Raw genomic sequence first — 25071 nt, 5'->3', positions numbered from 1 at the left:
GGTCCTAAATAGTATCTTATCTCTGCCAGCAGGAACCAACTGAGAAATTACAGAGGAAATTGCTTGAACAGACCTGAGGGCAGGTTTTACTACCACCAGGGGGAGAGAGCACATTAAAAAAAGGAGTAACCAGTTGGCACCTTTTCTAAATCTTCAGATTGCCCCTGCCCCACACACTAAATTGGGATTCTGGGTCACAGCTTCTTAAGTATGTATTCTTTGAAACAACCACATGTATATATTCTTAGAATTGTATTCTCTAAACCACATGCAGGGGCTTCTTCCAATAAGCAAAGTAATGAATTCACACCTAAAAGCATTCTAATTTATAACCTGATCACACAGGTATCCTCCTTAACGAGATATTTATTATATGTACCAAAGTTTTAAAATGATTACAAAATACCCAAATTTGGGGCAAAAAAACAAAACAAAATAAAACAAACCCAGGCATGTATCTGGCAATGAATTATTGGTCCCTTAGATCCTTCACCCTTTCAGAAGTACCTCAGCAGGGCACCCCTGGATTCCCTAGTTGCAACTTCCCATTGACAATCCTCCCTTCCCTTCTTTTTTCGCCTTCACTCCATTTTCATAGCAAACTCTGTCCCTATCCTCCTGACCCAGAGTTACTTTGGAGGAGGCACCGATTTTCTTTCCATGGCCAGCCAGATGCCCTCCTAACTATGACCTCTAAACATTGCTCTCCTGGGCTAGATAAAGATTTGTTTTTGTTGTTGTTGTTTTTTTTCAGAGAAGGATGCGTGAAAAATTCGACGCAAATACCATCGTGACATAATTTTAAGCACTAAAGTTTCAGGACCAAGTACTAAAATTCTTAACATGAATTAGTTTGTGTAATCTTCACAAAACTCTACGCCACAGGTGAGGGCACTCAGGCACAGAGCAATTAAGCAACTTGCTAAGCCTCAGAGCTCATCAACGGCGTGTCGTGGTTTGCACCCAGGTGGGCTAACTCCTGCTGGGGCGACGCTGAGTGGCGGTGGGATGGGAGTGCCGGCGCCGACCCGCGGCTCCCACACACAAATGCTCTCTACTTGGCTACCGCCCGCCAACACAGCAGAACGGTGCAGTCCGGGGCGGAAGTGGGTGCGGTGGGGCGCCCGGGGCCGAACCTTTTCCGCCCCCGCGGCGCTGCAGGTTACTCGCAGCTCCTGCAGGCACGTGACCAGTGTCGAGCGGCGCGCGGCGGCCAAGGCGGGCCGGGCCTGGCCGGGGGCGGGGCCTGAGGGGAGCCCCGCCCCGTCCCGGGCCAGTTAACTGGCGGCCGGGGCGCGGGCGCGCACTTCGCCGTGCGGCGGTCGGAAGAGCTGGTGGCCTGGCAGCTACGGCCATGGCCACGGTGCGGGAGAAGGCGGCGGCTCTGAACTGTTCAGCTCTCCACAGCCCAGCGCAGAAGCCTCCAGGTAGGTGATGAAGACCCCTGTCCGGGACTTGTGGGGGTCACAGGGCGGGCTGGGGGGCTCAGGTTGCGGTTCTTGCGCGAGGCTGGCACGCCGCGAGGTCCAGCGGGCGCCACGCAGCTGTGCCCCCTCGGGCTAGTGCCCAGGCTTGTCGGCGAATTGGGTCCCTCTCTCGCGGGTGGGCTGTAGCCGTCCGACCCTGCCGTCCTCACAGCCCAGCTTTCTACTTAGTCCCCAACTTGAACTTTGTTGCGCGCTTTTCAGTGGCCAGCTGCGTGCCAGGCGTTCTCACTAGGTCTCCAGATAGGCTCCACGTCGTTACTCGTAGAAAGTTTATCTGGACTTGTATGGCTCTTTGCCTTCTGTCTCAGCCACAAACCTCGGCTCCACAGTATGGCCAGGAACCGAGCGCCTCTCTTGCCCGCTCTGTTCTCCAGACTTCCTGGGCTCTTGTTCAACGGGCAGGACCTTGGCAAAAAAATATTTGTTCGTTATTTTCTGGATGGGCAGTATTTCAGTGAATAGAAGTTTGAACTTTTTTAAATGGCTACATGACATTAGGAGAGACGTTGATGAATTTCTGCCACCAGCTTAATCGTGGCTTGGCTTTGAGAGTAGTTTGCTTAGCCTCTTTCTTTGAATGTCCAAACAAATGAATGGAATGGATGAGAAGTTCTAAAAATCTGATCTTAGCATATTACAACTCAGTAAACAAACAAACAAACCACAACAAACTATCCAGAGAACACTTGGCTCTTTTTTTTTTTTTTTTTTTTTTTTACTTTCTAGAGAAGTTACACCCCCACCCTCTTCTGCATCTGCTCTGTAGGGTGTTCTACAAATTGGTTCCCTATCTGACAAAAACTTTTCCTTTGGAAAATACCAACCAGTGAAACTGGCTCCTTCCTCAAGGTGACAGTAGTCAGTGAATTGACTTAGGTCAGATGGATGCATCTCAGTGGCTCCAGTCTTGTGTTTGACTTATAATGACTAATGCCCCTTTTAATCTTCAAAATTCTAATGATAAATTGTGATGAGAACTACTTTAGGAATAATATTGACCTTGTTCCCCAATTTAAAGGATTCAGATAAGCATATGATGGCTACATTCAGAATTTCTCTGTGTTTTACATTGTGAAAAGAGTTGTTTTATATTCATCACTTGAGAATTCAAAGTCAAATCGTATTGGAAACAGACTTGGGAAATCTTTAGGCTTACTTTCTGAGAGAAAGAAATTGCCAAATTTTACATGATTAAAAACATGGCACCCTGTCTTCTCTAACAGCTGAAATACCAGTTCTGAGCTTTGGGCATTTGTGAACAGGTTCTTAGATGGCATAAGCGAACAAGTATTCAAAATTAAGTAGATGACTTTCAGAGGGAAGAGCTAAAGGGCTGGTTAGCAGATTTGAACACATGGCAAAGACCAGTGTCCTGCACAGCAGCACAGTGGGCAGAGAAAAGCCCACTGCCTTTTCTCATCTGTTGTGCTTGCTAGGGTTGGAACCCTACCTGTTAGCATTTGTTAATCCCTCTTCCACCCTTTAGTTGCCTTGTCACAGTCCCAGGGAACACAGTAATAGGAGCCTGTGCTTCTTGGTTCCTTGCTATTTCCTTTCTGTATGCTCAGGCAAGCAGCTTTCTACTCTTAGTTCTCTACCTATTAGTAACTCTTCCACACCTTAAAGGGGCTGTAACAACCAGGGACCTGATTTATGTAGAAGAAATAAATGCCATATGCTAACCTTCAGGACATACCTTAAAGATACTTGCCTTTTAATACAGACAAATAAGAAAGTGGTATGTTATCCTGTTTTCCTTTTATACTGTAACCCAATTCTCTGAATTCACCAGGTATCACTTTTCCAGGGAGCTCAAAGTACTTCCCATATGCTATCTCATTAATCTGTGTGAATTAAAGTAGGGGCCAGTGCCTACTTGTATTGATAGTTCTTTTAACATATTTTAAAATTGTTCTTATTAGAAGAGATTTCTTTTACATTCTTTACCTGCTTGCAACCTTCTTAGAGGCAGTCTCTGTCTTCAGCATGACATCTCTAATACTAAATAAGAGGAAAACAAACTTTGAACTATCAAAACCAATATGCAGTAAAAATGTTGTGTATTGGTATCAGTGTATAGCAGCAGGCTTTTCCCACTTAGTTACAGCTGCCTATTTTAATACCCCAAACTCGTTCTCTACATTTATCTATTTTCATAAGGCTTTGGTTAATGTCCAATAGATGTAGTTCTTTTCCTTTGTCTTGAAAATTCTGTAATGTTTTAAAACCTCCTGAAAAAAATAATTCTTAACATTATCTTAAATCCTAAATGACTTAGGATTTACATACTATTTTCTGATGAAGAGTTAAGTCCTCTGGTATGTGACACATCTTGCCTTATCTGCTAACAGTCTTTATTTATTGAATACTGTTTGGAGCTTGACATCATCAGGTGAGGTGAATAGGTAAGGGATAAACTCTTTGAAGGTAGGAACTCTGTCCCCTTAGTTCAGAGGAAGGAAGAAGAAAGATACCTTCCTTTTTTACTTTTTAAATAAATTTTTTAAATTTTAGAATAGATTTAATTTACAAAAAAGTCACGAAGTTAGTATATAGAGTTCCCATATGCGCTTTACTCATTTTCCCTTACTATTAGCATCTTATATTAGAATTGTATATTTGTTGCAATTAATGAACGAGTGTTAATGCATTCTTATTATTAACTGAAGCCCATACTTTATTTAGAGTTCCTTAATTTTTGCTTAAGGTTCTTTCTCTGTTCAGGGATCCCAATCAGGTTATTCCATTACATTGAGTCCTTAGGCTCTTCTAGATTGTAAGTAACAGTTTCCCACTTTGTTTTGAAATATACATCTGTTAGATGCTGGGTATTGACATATTGTCTCCTATGATCCTGATGGTAACAGAGATCAGTGCAACTGGCTCTCTTTTGCAACAGAAAAATAACCTTGTTTGCCCAAGATTGCATTATAGTAAATGATGGAGCCAAGAATAGAACCCAGGTATCTGGGACTCCAAAACTCATGCTTTTGTCTTACTCTTTGTATCCAGAGAAAGGAGGACTGTACGTCCTGCATTAACACAGGTTTTCATGTGTAACTAGTGTTCACTTAGCCCACAGTTTCTGAACTTTGGGCACTATTGACATTTTCTTCGTTGTGGGGGTTGGCCTGTGTTTAGCAGTGTCCCTAGGCCCTCTACTCACTAAATGCCAGTAGCACCAACCCCTCCTTTGCTTGTGACAACCAAGAATGGCTCCAGACATTGCCAAGTATCCAGTTGGGGTAAAATCATCCACTAAGAACCACAGCATTAACTCTCTTTTCAAAGTTTTTAGTAGTTGGCAATCATCTACAAGTATTGAATAACCAAATGTATTTTGTGAGGCAGTTTATTTTATTTTTTTTTAATTTTTTTTCAACGTTTTTTGTTTATTTTTGGGACAGAGAGAGACAGAGCATGAGTGGGGGAGGGGCAGAGAGAGAGAGGGAGACACAGAATCAGAAACAGGCTCCAGGCTCCGAGCCATCAGCCCAGAGCCTGACGCGGGGCTTGAACTCACGGACCGCGAGATCGTGACCTGGCTGAAGTCGGACGCTTAACCGACTGCGCCACCCAGGCGCCCCAGTGAGGCAGTTTATAAGGCAATTAAATAATTTGAACTTTTGCAAACTATAAGGACATTTGAAAAAAAATAAGGCACTTATTTTTCACTGTTCAAGTTTGTGGAAAATTGCCTAACATGAGCTATCTGAATTGTTTTTTGTTTTTTGTTTTTTTTCCTGTGCGGTGGGGGCAGTCTAATGCCTAGGAATGAAAACGAGATTCTTACATGTTAATTTAGAAGTAGCATGTTTTGGGGGGTACCTGGGTGGCTCAGTTGGTTAAGTGTCAGACTTCTGCTCAGGTGATAACCTTGTGGTTTATGGGTTTGAGCCCCCAGTCGGCTCTGCACTGACTGTGGAGCCTGAAGCCTGGGGATTCTGCCCCTGCTCCCTTGTGCTCCCTCTGTGTCTCTGTCTCTCAAAAATAAACATAAAAAAAATTTTTAAAGCATGTTTTCATAATTGTGTTTACCTTGCATCAGGATCCATTTTTGTAATGTATATATTGATCTTCTACGGAGTTCAGTAATCCTTCGAATTTGAAGTGATGATAGAATTTGTTTTTGCCTTTAAATTTTTTTTTTTTCAACATTTATTTATTTTTGGGACAGAGAGAGACAGAGCATGAACGGGGGAGGGGCAGAGAGAGAGGGAGACACAGAATCGGAAACAGGCTCCAGGCTCTGAGCCATCAGCCCAGAGCCCGACGCGGGGCTCGAGCTCCCGGACCGCGAGATTGTGACCTGGCTGAAGTCGGACGCTTAACCGACTGCGCCACCCAGGTGCCCCTGTTTTTGCCTTTAAATAACACAAGCAGGGCCATGGTAGAGGTGCTGCACAGATCGTGGTTGAAGCTGATTGTCCCTTTGTGACTTTTGAGTAAATGTAATTTCTTGACATATCTGCCTTATGGCTTGATTTTTAGGGAATTATTGTAACAACTTGTTTATTTAGTGTATATTTATAGAAATGAAGATGATTATCAGTAGTATTACAAATATATATCAGAGTTCAATATTAGAAATTTAACTTTTTTATTCTTGGTAAATTCTTTTGGGTAGATTTCAAATACATGCAAAGAACAGGTCTTTGCCTTTGAAAAATAACTATTTTCAAACAAAAATGAATGCTTGAAAAGTGAATGTTAACTAGTCTAGATTTATATAGTGCTTAAGAGTATGTATAGTATATTATATATCTAGTTTAAAACAATTTCTGAGCCTCTTATTAGGCTCAGACATCTTCCAAAAAACGTTGTATCTGATAAGGTCACATTTGTTCCTATGCTTCATTTCTTACCATATTTTATGTCGTGTTCAATGTCCATATCTAAGTGGAGATGGGGTAGAATTTCAATCTCTCAAATCCTATATTCAGCAGTTTAGACTGGAAACTAACCTTAAACACAGTGTTCCACTCTTGTATCAGTAAATGAAGAAACCGACCTATAGAGGTTAACTCTCTTATCCAAGGTTATCACAGCTGATCTCTAGACTCTTTGATCCTTTGGTCATGATGCTTTTAGAACATGCTTGACCAAATGTAAATTAAATAAGGAAGTATCAAGGATGCAGATAGTGATGAATTTTAAAGAAATGTCTAGCTCATATGCAAGTGAGGGCTGGAGACAGGCTAAAATTCTGATTGCTAGATTTACAAAGCATTCATTGTATACTTCTGGTCTCTTGAATTCTGGTTGGAAGTTGCAGTAATTTGTCTTACTGGGCCATGGTCTACTATACCAATATTCATTTCAGCTCTTAGATGATAAATAAGTTTCAAACCAGCATGTGGGGGACCTGTGTTCAACTGGTGAAGTCAGCATTAAAAAAACAGGTTATCCTGGTGTGGGTTTTGGCACAGTCCAGGGTATATTATGTATTAAAGTCCAGGGTATATTATGTATTTACTTGTCAAGTCCAGGGTATATTATGTATTAAAGTATCTGTATGAACATGAGCTACTTTGGGTCTGTGGGTGGTGATGCTTGAGGGGAAATATCCCAGGATGCAATGGTAGGGAATTAATGGTCAGTGAGAACAGAGGGGACCTGAAAGGGCTGAATTGTATCATGCCTGGAGGACTCTGGAAACATTGTGTGGTTCATAGGTGCCTAGTATCCTGCTCTAACCTGTTCTTTAATCTTTTATACTGTGTTATCCAACCTGCAAAATAAGCAGCAAGTTAATATGGGGAAATTTATTCTTAACTCCCCGGTTGAAGATTAGCCTTTTCCATGTCGCTGAAACTGAGTGTCCCCTCCCTCCCACTCCATTCTGTGGTCTTGTTGATCTCAAATTAGTGACTCAGCCTTATTTTTTAGGATTTGTATACTTACCTACTTGTAATTCAACTGTTAAGACTGATGTGTTTCAGATTTAACATTATTACCCAGAAGTCTATTTCAATCTACTTGAAAAGCACTCTGATCTCTACAAGTTCAAATCTTATTTTCCTTTGCTGTCCTACTCCTGCATACTGTGACTAGTATATATTATGGAATTTATGATATCCTCTATTTTAGGACTAATGAATACTGTATTTATTTAATGACTACTGTTTTTAAATATTTTTTAAATGTTTGTTTATTTTTGAGAGCAAGCACAAACAGGGGAGGGGCAGAAGGGGGAAGGGGAGACACAGAATCTGAAGCAGGCTCCAGGCTCTGAAATGTCAGCACGGAGCCCAACGTGGGGCTTGAACCCATAAACTGTGAGGTCATGACCTGAGCTGAAGTCAGACGCTTAACCATCTGAGCCACCCAGGCACCCCTTGAATTTTGTTTTTATTTTTATTATTTTTTAAATGTTTGTTTTTGAGAGAGAGAGTGCACGTGCAAGCATGGAAGGGGCAGAGAGAGAGGAAAGGGAATCCCAAACAGGCTCCACACTGAGTGTGGAGCCCGACCAACCTGGGGCTTGATCTCATGACTGTGAGATCATGACCTAAGCGGAAATCAAGAGTGGGATACTTAACCGACTGAGCCACCCAGGCACTCCTTTCCTGAAGTATCTTGAATTTTAAAATACAAAAACAGTCTTGCTGATTATTTTAAATGAACGTTAAAGTAATTGGTAGATAGTTGAATTACCCATCTACTTTTGGTATTGGAAATATACAAATAAACAGTAAAGGGCTTTGTGTGTATGTTAGTAACTTAAATAGTGAAGATGTTCAAATTTCTAGTAGCTACAAAATGGCACTGCAAGTTGATACAGTGTGATGGTTCACTGTGGTTCTTTTATGTATTATAATACAAAAGACGAATTCCAGATGACCCACTTAAAATTTATGACCCTAGTGCATTAAGTGGAGTTTTAATGTCTTTCAGGAACTTATCTTTGCTTTCATCTTATACATTCTATTTTATCTAAACAGGCAGGAAGATAATTTCAGGTAGCAGTTTCTGTAATTATAATTCTCTTATTCCTTAGAGTTGTAGTGATACAGTTTTCCTTTTTACATGACCTTAAGGGAAGTAGTAAGTTTTCAACTTCTCTGTCAGAGAATCCTAAAAATAAAGGAAGTGATCCACTTAACAAAAATAGAGGCTTAAAAATTAGAACCACTGAATATTCAGAGCATCATTGAAAATTGTAACACATAAAAACGCACAGTCTGTGTTTATGTAAAAAGAGAGCAAGCCACCCAGCCACCAAGCTTATGATTAGCTAGACTCTGTTCCATCAGCTTATTAAACGAAGGTCTGTGTTTTCCTTTTTATTGTTTCTCCTTTTCTTTGTAGTTTTGCCAAATATCAGTTTATTAAAATCAGGAAAAACATGATAAATCTTTGAAAGCATGTTTTCTGTTTCCTGTCTTGCTGAAACCTTGCTTTATCTCTGTGCTTTTCCTATCTTTGTGGTAGGTTGTAAGCTCCTATCAGGCAGGAACCAGTTTTCCCTGTTACAAAGTGCTTAACTCTTAAGCCTGCATAGTAGGAAGCTTTAAAAATATTAGTTTAGGGGCGCCTGGGTGGCTTAGTCGGTTAAGCATCCAACTTCAGCTCAGGTCACGATCTCGCGGTCCGTGAGTTCGAGCCCTGCGTCAGGCTCTGGGCTGATGGCTCAGAGCCTGGAGCCTGCTTCTGATTCTGTGTCACCCTCTCTCTCTGCTCCTCCCCCGTTCGTGCTCTGTCTCTCTCTGTCTCAAAAATAAATAAACGTTCAAAAAAATTTATAAAAAAAATATTAGTTTATTCCAACTGCTGTGTGTATGTATGTCTATAATTATACATCTATTTACTGATAAATGCTTTAAAATCATATAGACCATGAACCAAATTCCAATACCATCTCTTAACAGTATAATGTTTGGAAGTTACATTTAACCTCTGCGAATCTATTTTGCTTCTCTGAGATTATATCTACCTCATACGGTTGCTAATGTTGTAATGTAATTCATAAGGCACTTAATAGAGTTCCTTACACATAATTGGTAACTGCCACAAGGTCCTACTTGATACCCCACCCCAAAGACCATTTCCACTCTCCTCTGATCTCATTTCCTACTGTTCTTTCCCTGGCTACCCACCTTGGGCATGCTGGCCTTGTTCCTCCTCTCCTGGCCAGACACACTCGGTTTCTAGAGCCTTTGCTCTTTCTGTTTTCTTTCCCCAAATATCTGCACAGCTTGCTTCCTGATTTTACTCCAGCTTCTGCTCAGAAATCACCTTGTCAGATCTTTCCTGACATCCATCTGAAATAGTGTTCTTTCCTCACCAGGCTTTATTTTTCTTGTTAGCATTCATATAACATGTACATATTGTTTGTATCTTCCCACAAAGTATAAGTCCATGTAAACAGGGATTTGATTTTCCTCACCTTTGTATCCTAACATGTAGGACAGTGTTCAGCATAAAGTAGGCACTACATTTTAAATGATTTGCTACTAATTAAAATTTCAGTAATAAACTGACCTCATAATTGTTCCTTAGTAACAACTTTGGAAATTGCTACTTTTTTAAAGTTTATTTTACTTATTTTTGAGAGAGGGAAGAGAGGGAGGGGCAGAGAGAGAGAGAGAGAATATCCCAGGCAGGCTCCATGCCACCAGCGCAGAGCCTGTCGTGGAGCTTGAACTCACGAACCCGTGAGATCATTACTTGAGCTGAAACCAAGAGTTGTATGTTTAGCCGACTGAGCCACCCAGGCTCCCCTGAAATGGCTCCTTTTTTTTTTTTTTAATGTTTATTTATTTTTTTATTTAAAAAAAATTTTTTTTAATGTTAATTTTTGACAGAGACAGAGCATGAGCGGGGGAGGGGCAGAGAGAGAGGGAGACACAGAATCTGAAGCAGGCTCCAGGCTCTGAGCTGTCAGCAAAGAGCCTGACACAGGGCTCGAACCCACGGACAGCATGATCATGACCTGAGCTGAAGTCGGACGTTTAACCGACTGAGCCACCCAGGTGCCCCTGAAATGGGTATTTTTTGTTTAAGGATTGCTTAGACCTTATTATAAATGAACAAGGTTACTCTGCGTTTTTCCCATTCCAGGTTTCAGCGTGGCCCAGAAACCATTCGGAGCCACCTATGTGTGGAGCAGCATTATAAACACTCTTCAAACACAGGTGGAGGTGAAAAAACGAAGACACCATTTAAAAAGACACAATGACTGCTTTGTTGGTTCAGAAGCTGTGGATGTCATTTTTTCTCACCTAATTCAGAATAAATATTTTGGTGATGTAGATATTCCTCGGGCCAAAGTGGTAAGAGTGTGTCAAGCACTTATGGACTACAAAGTATTTGAAGCAGTTCCAACCAAAGTCTTTGGAAAAGACAAAAAACCTACATTTGAAGATAGTAGTTGCAGCCTTTATAGATTCACAACCATACCTAACCAAGACAGTCAATTAGGCAAAGAGAATAAACTATGTTCACCTTCCAGGTTAGTATATAATGTTAGATTATCCTGGGGGTATTGGCAGGATTTCATCTACTTTTTAGCAACAGGCTGAATGGTTTTATATTATTTTGGAAACCGTAAATGAGGCTAAAATCTGGGTCTGTGGGTAAATTTGATAAAATACAGTGAACTTTTGTTTATTCAGTATCTCCTGGAATTCTTGCTTGTTCATATTTTATATTTAGCAGAAACAGTCAACAAACTTTGATTTTTCTGCTTCAAGTTACCATTATAGCATAAAAGTATGTTTTATGCACAAAGTGGTATGAGAACAGAAAATGTGAAGGTAGGCAGGTAAGTTATCACTAGAATCTAGGAAATGGCAGATGTGAAGTATGAAAGGCATGTGGGACCCAGAGTGCGGAGAGTTTCATGTGACTTGAGTTTGCAATCGATCATACAGATGTTGGGGAGGCCACAAAAAAGTGACATTATATTTTAGAAAGGTCATCCTGGCGGCCATCTGGACATCCTAATGGGGAGAGCTAGTTAGGAATCTATTGCAGTATTGCACTCTATAGACGGGGGTGAAGTGGGGATTGTGGTGAAGAGGGAATCAGTTAAAGGGAGACTGGGGGACAGAATTGTAGAACCCAGTGACTGAAATGGGTGAATGTGATAAGTACATAATTAACTTATTTGTCATGAAGTAAAATGTTTCCATTTCCTTGAGCTAAACTGTGTAGAGGGGACCATGCAACTGAAGCCTTATAATTCAGATCTGACCCAAAGAGTTTTAGTCTTCCCGACTTTCAGTTATTTTTAGTGTATTGTGTATCAGATATTGTGTATTTTTAATGTCTCTAGTGTATCAAATATTTTAATGTATTAACTTTCAAAACTTTAAAAGATGATAAAATTACCTCTAAATATAGGAAGGAGATATGAGGGTGAGATAGGGCAGAATCCCTGCTTTCCAGATACAGGTCCACATACTTTATCTGAAACCTTTGGGGCTATATGCATTTAGCAATTTGGAGCTTTGGAGATCTTAAAAAGATACTTTTGTATATAGACCATATGTTTGATAACAGTCCTGGAGGGATCCTGGGCAGCATCTGGTAACCGAACGTATTAGTATTTCTTAAGTAAACAAAATACTCCTAACTGGGAGAAGGAAAGGCTATGATAGTCTCAGGTTAGCTTTTGCCACCATATGAGTTCTGAATAAACTTTAAATTTTTCACAGCTTTTTGGGTTTGAGAATTGTGGGTAAAGGATTATCAGCTCTGTATTTGGAAAATGATGAGCACTATCCACCGAAGGATGCCCCAGAAATAGACATAACTGATAAAAAACAGCATAATAAAGTTTGATTACATTCTAAAATAGGAGACCAAAATTTTAATCATCGAATTACTTAAATCTAAATGTTCAGGGGTGCCTGGGTGGCTCAGTTGGTTAAGCGTCCGACTTGGGCTCAGGTCATGATCTCGCGGTTCGTGAGTTCCAGCCCCATGTCGGGCTCTGTGCTGACAGCTCAGAGCCTGGAGCCTGCTTCGGATTCTGTGTCTCTGTCTCTCTCTGCCCCTCCCCCACTTGTGCTCTGTCTCTCTCTCAAAAATAAATAAAATGTAAAAAAAATTAAAATCTAAATGTTCAAAGGAGAATTTAGAGTATGTGTATTTAGACTTGAGAAAGAAGGTGCATGTTTTTGTATTCTGTTGTTAGAATTTGCATTTGTTTTGTTTTTGTTCTGAACTAAATAAACTATGTAGAAACTCTTAGCTTTCTAACAGTAAGATATTTCTCTGGGCTTACTACTAAACATTAATTTAAAAAAAATTCATTTTAGGTATTCAGATGCATTATTTAAGTCCTCTGATTCCAAATCGGCAAGTTTAGAGGATCTCTGGGAAAATCTGAGTTTAAAGCCTGCTAACTACCCTCACATAAACATGTCTACAACCTTGTCTCCACAAGGTAAGTAAAGATGATACAAGCAAGAAATACAGAAGACCAACTTCAGATAAAGTTAGTTATTTAAAAATTTTCAGTCTTAACCTTTATTAGAATTTAAATATTCAAACCACAAAGAAAGAGCACACTGTGTATTAAAGCTGTTTATATTAAGTTTTAACAGAGGTCTATTATCTTTAACAAATAGATCAGTGTTGCAATTCTTGAACACTGACTTTTGTCCTATCAGCTGGCAGAGGTTCAAATCTGCAGTGTTTTGCGTGCGGATTTTTATTTATTTAAAATATGCTCTCAGATATTTCTTTCTCTAACATTTTATTAGGCTAAATAAAATTTTGAAAATTACATTATTAATGTTTAACATTAACAGAACTCTTATGTTCTTCCTGGTCTTTGGCAAAGGATTGAAGACTCATGACCGATTTCCACCTTCCCTCCCCCATCCTAGTTGTGGAAACCCTGAGTGGAATAATCTGCAGCCAATAGTTTCAAACCAGTTTTCAGATTGAATAATGAATCATTCTTTCTTCCAAAGTCCTTATTAACATGTTATATGACTTGATCTCTTATCTCTGCCATATTGCTTTTTACAGTACAAGAATGAAAAGAATTCCTGTTGTCCAAGTCTGTTCTCCTACACTTTAAACAAATCTTGAATTGTTTTTATTTTCTCATAAGAAACCACTTCATAAGATTGACTTTTTTCCCTTTCCCTTTCCTTTTTTTTTTTTTTTTTTTGTCACAAACTTCTACCTTAGACTTGCCTAGACAAATACTGTGGTGAGCATTTAATAAATATTGTTACTTTTTACCTTGTCATTTTTCCTGTGTAGTTATTAATGAAGTATGGCAAGAAGAAACAATTGGACGTCTGCTGCAGCTTGTAGACCTTCCACTTCTTGACTCTTTACTCAAACAGCAAGAGGTTGTATCTAAAGTTCCTCAGCCTAAGAGGCAACCTGACTTGATCAACAACAGTAACTATCTGGATCGAGGGATTCTCAAGGCTTATAGTGACTCTCAGTATGTGGAAATACATCCATATAATAATTTGAGTGTGTTTTTAGGAAGATTATAGATAATGGTTTGAAGATAATCCTTTGAGTTCTGTCCATAGGATCAGAGATGCATTAGTCAATTGATAATTATCAGTACTTAGGAAAGTGAAGAACAAAATTACCTTGGTCAAAATTAGAAAAAGATTTAATTTTCATTATTTTTTATATTCATTTTTGTTTCACACATACCTTCACTTGCGCATCAAGTGAAGAAGATGATTATGTTCCATCTTCTCTCTGTTAAAATGTAGGGCAGCACTGGGGGTTGTATGGAAACCAATTTGACAATGAGTTTCATATTAGGAAAAAATAAAAGGAAAAAAAATAAATGGAAGAACACAATATAAAAAATTTTTTTTAAATGTAGGCCTCTCTGGTCTTCAAAGGGCTTGGAAAAAAATTAACAGATTTGGCAAATTCTCAGAATCCTTTGACTACCTATATTTTTATACTTCTCCAGAATATCTTGAATATGTATTTTTAATTGTTTTGTTAAAGAAATATAATGAAAGTAACTCTTGTTCTCATATCTGACTATCATTCTTCCAAATATAAATCTTAAGGTATGAAGGCTTCACTTCAGGTGCTAAGGGAAATATGATTTTTTTTTTCCTTAAGGAAGAGTTCTATATTCCTTATAACTTTGAAACTCTTCTCCTAAGTAAAATTATCACATGTTAAAATCTTGTATTTTTTATTTCTTATAGCTTATTTAATGTTTAATTATTTTGCCTTAGCAGATAGCATTCAGTAGTTAGGGAGATAGAAATGTTTCAAAGGAATGCAACTTACATTTTCAGTACTTCATAAGTTCTACAGTCCAATGAACTATTAATAGTTGAATGTCAAAAGGTAGCTTAAAACCTTATGCAAAAAGCAGTTAATCCCAACATACTAGTTATTGACTCTGTGTATACAATAGGAGGCTTATTAATCAATAAGAATTTTAGAGTTAAAAAAGATTAAATCCTACATAATTCTTTTAAAAAAAAGAATTTAAAGTAACATGAAAACATTTTTTATTTTATTTTATTTTGGGAGAGAGCAAGCACGTGGGACAGAGGGAGAGAGAGAGAATCCCCAGCAGGCTCCACACTGTCAATGTGAGATCATGACCTGAGCCAAAATCAAGAGTCCGCTGCTTAACCAACTGAGCTACCCAAGTGCCCCTGAAAACATTTTATAATTACCTTAAATTTTAAATACAGAGTTAGAAACTGTGTTAAAAATGACCTTAAAGATCATCTAGCTGCATCTTACCATTAACTTGATGAAGCTGATGCCCAGAAGGGTGACGTGACCTGCCCGATATAGTGCACCTGAGTGGTGACAGAATTAGTTGTCCTGAGTTCATGGCAGTAGAGTGCATGATTTTTTAAAAACTATATATAAAATACATATGTACATTAACAAGTTGAATATTAAAAGCTATTCATTCTATTTTTTGAACTGTAGCATTTTTCTGAAGTTACCCTGCTGGCATTTTATTAGAAGTAGAAATTAATTATTTTGACACCCTACCTTATCTTCCTCTATTCTCTCCTAGCCAAAGTGTGAGAGGATTGATCACACACAGAGCTGTGAAGTAAGCAAGATTGTATTAGAAAAGTACTGGTCTAGGAGTGAGATCTGGGATCTAGTACTGCCTGGGACCCTGAGCATGTAACTCAGAGTTTCTGGGCCTCTGTCATAAATTTCAAGAGTAGACTTTGAATTTTGATGTCCTTTTTAGTTGATATTGTAGTGGATAGCTTCTGTTTTCCCTTCAAAAGAAAAAAAGAAAAAGAGAGAAGACCTATTAAGCCAAGCTTTTGGTCTGTGATACATGATCTACCAATATTTTAAAAAGAATTACATGTATCTTTAAGGATATAGAAATCTATCTTCATGGCAGACTTGAGATAGGTAGTAAGTACTGTGTGTACATTTGTTGCTTTTTTGCTGTTTAAAATAAAATAATTCTTTTTTCCCCATAGGGAAGATGAATGGCTCTCTGCAGCAACTGACTGCTTAGAATACCTTCCTGATCAGATGGTGGTGGACATAAGCAGAAACTTTCCCGAGCAACCAGATAGGATAGACCTAGTGAAAGAACTTCTGTTTGATGCCATTGGCAAATATTACAGTAGTAGGGAACCCCTGTTAAATCATTTATCTGATGTTCATAATGGCATTGCAGAACTCTTAGGTAAGTAAGAGCTTACTGGATCCTGGAATGTGTCTTTTGGAAAAAACAGGAAGAAGTTAATTATCCTCAGAATTAACCAAAATGGCACTACTTCAAGCTGGGAGTGGATCTGGATTAATCCATGGAAAGTATGTTTATTCCAAAACTTCTAGGGCTGACTTGGAAAGAGGCTTTAATAAGCTGTAAAGTTACACAGGAACTTCCGTTGGCACAGGAGAATGCTACCCTCATTCACTGGAAGTTTAACAAGTATAGCGTGGTAGTTCTCTTCTGTAGAAAGCACACCAACATCACCACTCTTCCCACTCCGTTCTCTTCAAAATGGCAGACACTCTGTCCCTCTACCAATGAGCCAGACTGTTCCTCATGGTTTGTTGAAAACAAATCGGGGGTTTCAGAGAATCCTGTCTATTTTTCTCAGGTAGAGTTGGATACATCAGTACTTTACACATAGTGTACACTTGAAATGTATTGAATTAATGAAAAGCAGGCTGGGAATTTATTTTCAAAGCCAAGAATTTGATACAACATCCTAAGATTGTTAATTTTGACAAGGATTTAGGGAATGAGTTGTCAATTTGAGAATAGGCTGTGTTGAAGATTGGTACTGGTCATTTATTGTAATTCCTCGTCTTTTTGTTTTGTTTTGCTTTTGAAAATAGTTTTGAATAAGTTTACTGTTTAACTTAAGCTTTAACTTGAATTTTGTTCCTTTAATAGTCCCTCTTGGTCAAAATTAAAAGCCGTTTTTTCTTTTGGCTGAAGTGAATGGGAAGACTGAAATAGCATTAGAAGCTACTCAGCTCTTTCTAAAGCTTTTGGATTCCCAAAATAGAGAAGAATTTAGAAGACTACTGTATTTCATGGCTGTTGCAGCACATCCTTCTGAATTTAAATTACAGAAAGAAGTAAGTCTTTCGTCTAAATGTTAATTGTATTCAGTAGCCTTAATACTTACAGGATGCACATGTCAGATTATTTTACATTGGCACCAAGTATGCTGAAATGAATAGCTATTAATACTTAATATTGCCTTTTATATTAAATTTAGTTCAAATATACACTATTGGGTGTGTTTTTATTTTTATAGAGCGACAACCGAATGGTTGTGAAAAGGATATTCTCAAAAGCTATTGTTGACAATAAAAATTTATCCAAAGGCAAAACTGATCTTCTGGTACTCTTTTTAATGGATCATCAAAAAGATGTTTTTAAGGTAAAATTCTGAAAGTAGTTAAATTGAGTTTATGTAATGATCACTAGATTGCAATGCATTTGAATAATGTCCCATGTCCCTCCTCTTTTTTTTTTTTTTTTTTTTTTTTAAGATTCCAGGAACTCTACATAAAATTGTTAGTGTTAAGCTCATGGCCATTCAGAAAGGAAGAGATCCAAATAGAGATACAGGTAATCTGAGAAATAGTGTTTTCATGATCTTTCAAAGCTAAATTCCTAGTTATTTATTTGAAAGTCTTGCTGTAAGTAGTTGCACTTTAATTTCAATTAAACTTTAAACTCCTTGGAGTTACCCAGACTTGGCAGAGACCCTCCTTATGTCAAAAAGTAACTTGACCTGGGGAGCCTGGGTGGCTCAGTCAGTCAGTCAGGCGTCTTACTCTTGACTTAGGCTGGGGTCATGATCTCGTGGTTTGTGAGTTCGAGCCCTGTATCAGGCTCTGTGCTGACGGCACGGAGCTTGCTTGGGATTCTCTGCCTCTTCTGTCTCCTTGCCCCTTCACGACTTGTGCTCTATCTCTCTCTCTCTCAAAAATAAACTTAAAAAAAAAAAAAGTAACCAAGGTTAGAAAGTCAGCAGTGCTTAGCATCTTCATTGCATTTTAAAAACTGGGGAGGGGCGCCTGGGTGGCTCAGTCGGTTAAGCATCCAACTTCAGCTCAGGTCACGATCTCACGGTCCTTGAGTTCGAGCCCCGCGTCAGGCTCTGGGCTGATGGCTCAGAGCCTGGAGCCTGCTTCCGATTCTGTGTCTCCCTCTCTCTCTGCCCCTCCCCCGTTCATGCTGTGTCTCTCTCTGTCTCAAAAATAAATAAACGTTAAAAAAAAAAAATTAAAAAAAAAAAAAAACTGGGGAATAAAAATAGAAATGTGAATATATTATTTTTTTTAGTTAAATCTGAGGAATAGATTCATTAATTGAACTTTTTACTTTTAAACTTGAAGGATATATATATTGCCAGAGAATTGATCAAAGTGATTATTCTGACTATACCCAGAAGACAACTAAGGATGAACTAATGAATTTACTAAAAACTATTGATGAGGATTCAAAACTATCTGCCAAAGAGAAGAAAAAATTGCTAGGTCAGTTCTACAAGTGTCATCCAGACATCTTTATTGAGTATTTTGGAGACTGAGTTTTTAATGTCTGTGTATAACTTATGTATTTTAAGAATAAATTATGTATCCCAAATACCTAATCACATTTGTAATCTTGGGTGTTCTAAATATGAAATTGTACTTAATAAAATGTTTTTTGTATAAACTGAGTATTAGATGGTGTATTGCTGTTAAGTATTGACCTGTTTAGGGTGAGTTGATTTATAATTACTCTGCCCAATACTTTATAGAACATCATAGGAATATAATGATATGACATTGCAGTGTTTACATAACAGTATTAAATAGTAAGGAAGTCTAATTAACAGTTAATAGGACTGTGGTTTTTACCTTGAAAGGTACTCCTTAAAGATATAAAATAGAAATTCAGGCTATGATAAAATGAATTTGGTAATTACCACAAACAGACAAGTCAGAAATTGAACTGTCCTAATGATTTTGAAAACTTCATTTTTTTAGGTTTATTGTGGAAAACTTCAAACATATATAAAAATGGGGGAGAATGGAATAATAGAATAACTTCCACATACTCATTATCCAGTTTCAACAATTGCCAACTGATGGCCAATCTCATTTAATCTATACCCCCATGCATTCTTTGCTCCCACCCCAGCAAACTTCAGACATATCACTTCATGTATAAAAGTTCAGAATGTGTAGCTAAAACAGGACATTAAAAAACCAACCACAGTATATTATATACACACAAACCCACAATTCCTTAATACCATCAAATATGCATTCAGTAGTTACGTTTTCTGATCTCACATGATTTTGACAGTTTATTCAAATAGGGATCCATTAAAGTCCATAAATTGCAATTGATTAATGAGCTTTGTAAGTCTCTTAATTTATATGTTCTTTTGAATCTTTCTCGTTTCTCCTCGTGCTGGGTTCTATGCTGACAGCTCAGAGGCCTGGAGCCTGCTTCGGGTTCTGTGTCTCCCTCTGTCTGCCCTCCCCTGCTTGTACTCTGTCTTGTCTATAAAAAATAAACATTAAATAAAATGAAACTAAATTTTATCTACTTAGAGATACTGCTGCCTACATTTAAACAGAGGTAGGGAGGAGTGCCTGGCTGGCTCAGTCTGAGCGTGTAACTCTTGATCTCAGGGTTGTGGTTCAAACCCCACATTAGGTATAGAGATTACTTAAATTTTTTTTTGAAAAACAGAGGTAGGAAAGACTCAAATGACAAGCCAATGTGCTGGCATGTCAATCTTTTATTTTCTAACCTATAACGGATACTAGTCTTTAAATGGGAGAAAGTTGAGGACTCCTCTATAATGTACCTGTGATCCCTAACCTTGTGTGGTTTTTGTTTTTTGGCTTTGTTTTCATAGGCAAGAAGGGAAGGTAACTCTCTTTACAATGTAGTGAAAAAGAGAAGATAAGCTTGTTTGTGATTTAAGTGTGAAGTTTTCAGAAACTACTGAAAGTGCCGTGAGACCATATGGGGAGTGTGGGGGTGGTTCTTACCTGGCTGCACACTGGAATCACCTGGAAAGCTTGGCAGTTCTCTGGCATCACCCCTGGAGTTTCAGCTGATAGTTTTAGAACTCCTGCCTGCCCCCCCCCCCCCCCCCAGGAGATTCTAAGGTGTAGTCAGGGTTGAGAACCACTAATCTAGAGACTCTGTACATTAGTACAGAGCAAAACTGTGTGTACTGACTTGCAACCTTTGCACGTAATGATTATTTGGCAAACAGAACTACCATCTCCTTCAGGGGAAGGCAGAACTGCCTAGTTATAGTCGTGGTCCTAGAAGCAGCAGCATTCTAATGGGATGATAATTCCATGGAAAATCTAGCAAGACCACAATTTACCTCAACCTTCATAAGCAAGAATAGAATAAGGTTTTAAGAAAAATTGGTCATGTTTACTGCATGGTCAAAGTTTTAAACTGTGGGTTCTGTGCTACCCTGAATGCTGTGGGAGCCCTCCTGTACCACTAGAACTGTATGTTGTTTGCTATGTGCCCTCATTTATTCATCCAGGATAACCTCTTGGGAACCCATCCTCACTTACACAACCTGATGCCTAGGAGACTGAGCTTTACCACTACCCTAGCTGGGTAGAACAGGGCTAAGCACTGATCGATAGCTTACCTATAGGCAAATGACTTGAGTTTGCATAAAAATCAGCTTGGGCAGTGAAATTCTGTATAGAAAAATCCAAATTAGGGAGCAACAATTAAAGTAAGCTAGTCTGTTTTATGAAGGGAGTACAGGAGACTGCAGCGAGGAGCAGAGGTATGATGAGAGCGATCCTTTGTGTCTAGGGGAGTTGATAGGATAGTACTGATCTCTAGAACAGCTGCCAGCTTTCTTCTTCAAAACCCTAAGTGGCCTTTCAGTGAACTCCCTTTATTTTGAGGTAATTTGAGTTTCCAGTCCTTGCAACCCAAAAAAATCACAGAAGGTGTCAGTATGTTTTTAATATTTAAAGGAAACCAAATATATCAGAAGATTACAAGTAAGCCACTGCAAGTCAAATCAATAATTTTGATAGTGTAACAACATCCCCTCCACAAGTGAAAACTGTGTATATTAATCCTTAAAAGAAGGTAGTGGATTCTCACTAGGTGTGTGGACATAGAGGGTGGGTCTCCCTAGGGAGGTGGTTCTTGCCTGGCTGTATGTTCAAATCACCTGGAAAGCTTAACAGTTCTGCCTTGGCATCACCCCCAGAATTTCAGATGATAGTTTTAGAACGCTCCACACCCCCAGATTTTAGGATGTAGTTAGGGTTGAGAACCACTAGAGACTAATGGTATATTAGTCTGGACATGGAAGTGAGAACTGAATGTTTTCTTGGTGAATCTTTGTTCCAGTTAGTTGAGTATTTTAAGGATTTTTTTTTTTTCTCTAAAGTGAATCCTCATCCGAGGACTTTTATGCGTGTGTGTATTTAAGAAAAAATACCCAACGTGCTAGTTTGTGAATGGTTTGAGGGTATTGTATTGCACTCAGCCTCCAACACTTTAGGAATAATTGCCCGGGTGTGATCTATTTAGAAATATTGTTTGACAGCACTAACTTCACTTCATCTTACTTTGTTCTAGTTATTTAAATTTAATGAGTTTTATGGGTTACAGGTAGGAGACTTAATTATTACTTTCATTTGGTTTAGGACATACATGACTTATGCTCAGTCTTAAAGCATTTTTACAAATGAACAATTAATCACATAGCTTTTATTTTTTAAGACTAGGCCCCAAAACTATTTTTTAATTAACTAATTTATTATTTTTTGAGAGTGCACACGAGAGCGAGCGGGCGAGGGGCAGAGAGAGAAGGAGAGAGAATCCTAAGCTGATGGCACAGAGCCTCATGCTGGGCTTGAACTCACCAACCATGAGATCATGACCTGAGCTGAATCAAGAGTCAGATGCTTGGGGCACCTGGGTAGCTCAGTCGGTTAAGCGTTAAGCGTCCGACTTCAGCTCAGGTCATGATCTCACAGCCCATGAGCTTGCCAAGCCCCACGTTGGGCTCTGTGCTGACAGCTCAGAGCCTGGAGCCTGCTTCGGATTCTGTGCCTCCCTCTCTCTCTGCCCCTCCCCTGCTCATGCTCTGTCTCTTTCTGTCTCAAAAATAAATAAAAACATAAAAAAAAAAAAAAAAGAGTCGGATGCTTAACCAACTGAGCCACCCAACGACCCTGGCCCCAAAACTATTTCTATTCACATAGTTTGCTACAAGGTGAGAAAAGCATGGTTTTCTTGGAGCAGCCCACTAGTCCAGCACCAAGATAAGCATGGTCCCTGCTACCTGTGATGGAGATGAAGCTCTAAAACAAGCTTGTTTTAGCATGAATTTTTTTTTTGAAAAATTTATTGTCAAGTTGGCTCACATACATTATAGTCTTGAATTCAGGAGTAGATAGATTTCTGTGATTCATCACTTACATACAACACCCAGCTCTCATCCCAAAAAGTGCCTTCAATGTCCAGCACCCATCAACCTTCCCCCCCCTCCCATCAACCCTCAGTTTTCTCTGTAGTTAAGAGTCTCTTATGGTTTGCCTCCCTCTCTGTAACTTATTTTTCCTTCCCTTCCCCTATGGTCTTCTGTTAAGTTTCTCAAGTTACACATTTGAGTGAAAATGTGATAATTGTCTTTCTCTGACTTCACTTAGCAGAATACCCTCCAGTTCCACCCACATTGTTGCAAATGGCAAGATTTTATTCTTTTTCATTGCCAAGTAGTATTCCACTGTATAATATATACCACATTTCCTTCATCCATTCAACCATGATATTTTTTCCCTTCTAAAACACAGTTCATAAAACACCCAAAGTGCTTACTGTTTCTGTACCTACACCAAGTGGAACCCTCATGGAAACTGCCCCCTGCCTGGCGTCTTTTCAGGACTGAAGTCTCGCTCTTCCTATGGACAAGTGTGGCATCCGCTTGGATAAAAGAGATGACCTCAAAACCAAAATGAGTCTGTGCCATTAAAGTGAGGCTTGGCTACCTAGGTGGTGGGCGTGACTTTGTTTGTTTCTTAACAGCCCAAATTAGAGGAGGATGATAAATTATGTGCACCTAGAAGACACGATGGTAATGTTTAAATTTGAAAACCCGGGCGGGGAAGGCTTTGAATGAGGTTGTGAATGAGCGGCCTATCGCTTTCTTTCACTTGACAGACTCCGTGCCAGCTCTACCACGCGTTCCTCTCCCGCCTTACACTCTCTCAGAGGCGCCCGCCGTTCTGTACGGAAACATGGCGCCGCCCTGCGTGGGGCGGGCACCTCCAGGTCCCGAGCCACCGCCCACTGTGCCCCCTCCGCAGACCCGGAGCCCACCTCTCGCATCTACATACGGAAACAGGGCGCCTCCTAGACTGAAGCACCTCTCACTAAGCACCCTGGGTCCGGACAGGGCCGCGCCTCCCGCCTTTCCGTACAGAAACATGGCGCCGCCCTGCGCGGGGCGGGCGCCTCCCGGCTAAAAGGCTGCCTCCCCCTTCCCGACGCTTGAGGAACGGCCGCTTTGGCCGCTACCCACCGGAGTCGGGTAGGGAGGACGGCCCTCAGCGCGGCGAGGGATGCGGCCTCGGAAGGATAGAGGCTGAAGCGTCCCGTGCTCGCCGCTCATCGCTCCGCGCCTCCTCCCGTCTCATTCCCGGCCCGAGCGGCAGGAGGAAGCACGCCGACTCCGCGGCAGGTGAGGGAAGCGGGCGCGGAGGCTGGCAGCCCTGCGGGGCCCGCACGGGAGGCGTGAGGTGGAAACCACAGGCATTTCTTCGCCTCCTCCGGGGAGGTCGGGTCCCGGTGCTGTAGGGTGGAGGCGACGGAGTGGCAGGGACGGCGGCGTGTTGCGGCGTAGGACGGCCTTTGTCCCACCCCTCGAGGCCGTGCTCAAAGCGCACCCCGCTTCCATCGCTTGCTGCTGGCCCGCCACTCCCTCGCCGGCCTGAACAGTTGTTTACAACGGAATCTGGACGCTGAGAGTGAGTGACACTGGGTGCCAGAGGAAGCGGTTCCCGGCATCGGTGGACAGACCCCCTTTACTTCGCTGAAAGACCCTTTCTGGTGGGGAGTCTCTTGTGGCAGCTGGGGCCCGGCATGTAGCTCGGATAGAAGGTCTCTAGGGCAAGTGCGAGAATCCTCCTACCCTCGGTTCCCTTCTGAGGCGGAGCAGGAGTTAGTGATTGTTGGATGAATGAGCACGCTGTAAGCAATAAATGGTTCCTTGCTGCATCCTGTAGCCCTATAAATATAGCTTCCATTTGTGGAAAGCTTGTAGTGTGCCAGCTGCTGTTATGCACGTTCTGTCGTCTGATCTTCCCCCAAATCGAAGAAGTGGGTAGCTGCATTTTACAGATGAGGAAACTGAAGTTTCACAGTTAGTAAAGAGCCAGAATTGGAACCCAGGTATGTCTGAGGCCAACGCCCATCCTTCCCACACACGCTGACATCACAGAGATGACACAGCTGTCAACAAACACTTACTGGGTATCTGTTTGGAAGATATACGGATGGAGCATATGTGGGAAATATGGTTGGTCTTGGGCATTAAGAAGTTAAAAATCTAGGTGAAGAATTTTGTTGTTGTTGTTGTTTTTAATAAAACTAGCAATTTTCCAATATTGCCCCAACTCCTCTTTCCCTCTTCATCACCTGCCACTTGTTCTTCTATTTATTTTCGTGTGCCTTCACCTGTGCCCTTTGAGTGAAATGCCTCCCTTTTCACCTTTTCTCTCCCACTCCGGACATATTTTAATTGGACGAAATCCTGCTCTTTCCAAAAAAAAAAAAAAAAAAAAAAAACAGCTCAAATGTCACCTTTTCCGGGAAGGTTATCCCAACTCCTTACAGGCAGAATTAGTATCTCCCTCTACTATGTTCCCGTAGTGGTTTCATAATGCCATCGGGGCTTCAGTTTCGTTCTGTTTCCTTGTAAGCATGTCTCCCCCCCAGACCTATTTAAATAAGTATATTTTGAATTGGATCTAAGGCTATGGTGCATGCTAGACACGCAGCAACTAGCCCTACAAGAGTTCAGAGAGAGGTGCAAACACTGTGGGGAAGTGTCCTAAGAGGAGTAGGACTTGAGCAGAATCTTAAAAGGATGGGGTTAGT

At 40.2% G+C, this 25071-nt stretch overlaps 2 protein-coding genes and 1 long non-coding RNA gene across 6 annotated transcripts in view; 2 read left to right on the top strand and 1 right to left on the bottom strand.

Annotated features, from left to right (window-relative positions):
- The first annotated feature begins 1273 nt into the window (after positions 1 to 1273).
- DEPDC7 (DEP domain containing 7) lies at positions 1274 to 18631 on the top strand. The gene is made up of 9 exons (XM_025928590.2): positions 1274 to 1427; positions 10551 to 10941; positions 12755 to 12882; positions 13713 to 13902; positions 15914 to 16125; positions 16891 to 17033; positions 17216 to 17341; positions 17454 to 17532; positions 18306 to 18631. The coding sequence occupies exons 1-9, from the start codon at positions 1355 to 1357 to the stop codon at positions 18497 to 18499; spliced, it is 1536 nt and encodes a 511-aa protein (XP_025784375.1). The 5' UTR covers positions 1274 to 1354; the 3' UTR covers positions 18500 to 18631.
- Positions 18632 to 18915: 284 nt separating this feature from the next.
- LOC147576571 (uncharacterized) lies at positions 18916 to 21913 on the bottom strand. Its single transcript, XR_015240930.1, has 2 exons — positions 19962 to 21913; positions 18916 to 19464 (listed from the first exon to the last, which is right to left on the bottom strand). It is a non-coding gene; the product is annotated as an uncharacterized LOC147576571 (long non-coding RNA).
- Positions 21914 to 23516: 1603 nt separating this feature from the next.
- TCP11L1 (t-complex 11 like 1) overlaps positions 23517 to 25071 on the top strand; it is a 35094-nt gene continuing 33539 nt past the window's right edge. The window contains exon 1 of one of the 4 annotated variants that reach the window (XM_086677722.1): positions 23517 to 23653. The gene's annotated coding sequence lies outside the window, so the exon portion shown is untranslated. Of the gene's footprint in view, positions 23654 to 23803; positions 23940 to 24003; positions 24022 to 24233; positions 24364 to 25071 lie in introns of those variants that run through there. The other 3 variants (XM_086677723.1, XM_086677727.1, XM_086677724.1) reach the window with 3 other exon arrangements.

This window comes from Puma concolor, chromosome D1, assembly GCF_028749965.1.
Source record: "Puma concolor isolate L17-30 chromosome D1, mPumCon1.1.hap2, whole genome shotgun sequence".
Classification (NCBI taxonomy): Eukaryota; Metazoa; Chordata; class Mammalia; order Carnivora; family Felidae; genus Puma; species Puma concolor.
This window is presented reverse-complemented; position numbering and strand designations above follow the sequence as displayed.

What these genes read in the sequence shown, in the direction of transcription:
- DEPDC7 (XM_025928590.2), top strand. Translation starts at nt 1,355, where the DNA reads ATGGCCACGGTGCGGGAGAAGGCGGCGGCTCTGAACTGTTCAGCTCTC. An exon ending in AAACTATGTTCACCTTCCAG is followed by an intron (nt 10,942 to 12,754) that starts GTTAGTATATAA and finishes AATTCATTTTAG; the next exon opens with GTATTCAGATGCATTATTTA. An exon ending in AATTTAAATTACAGAAAGAA is followed by an intron (nt 17,034 to 17,215) that starts GTAAGTCTTTCG and finishes TTATTTTTATAG; the next exon opens with AGCGACAACCGAATGGTTGT.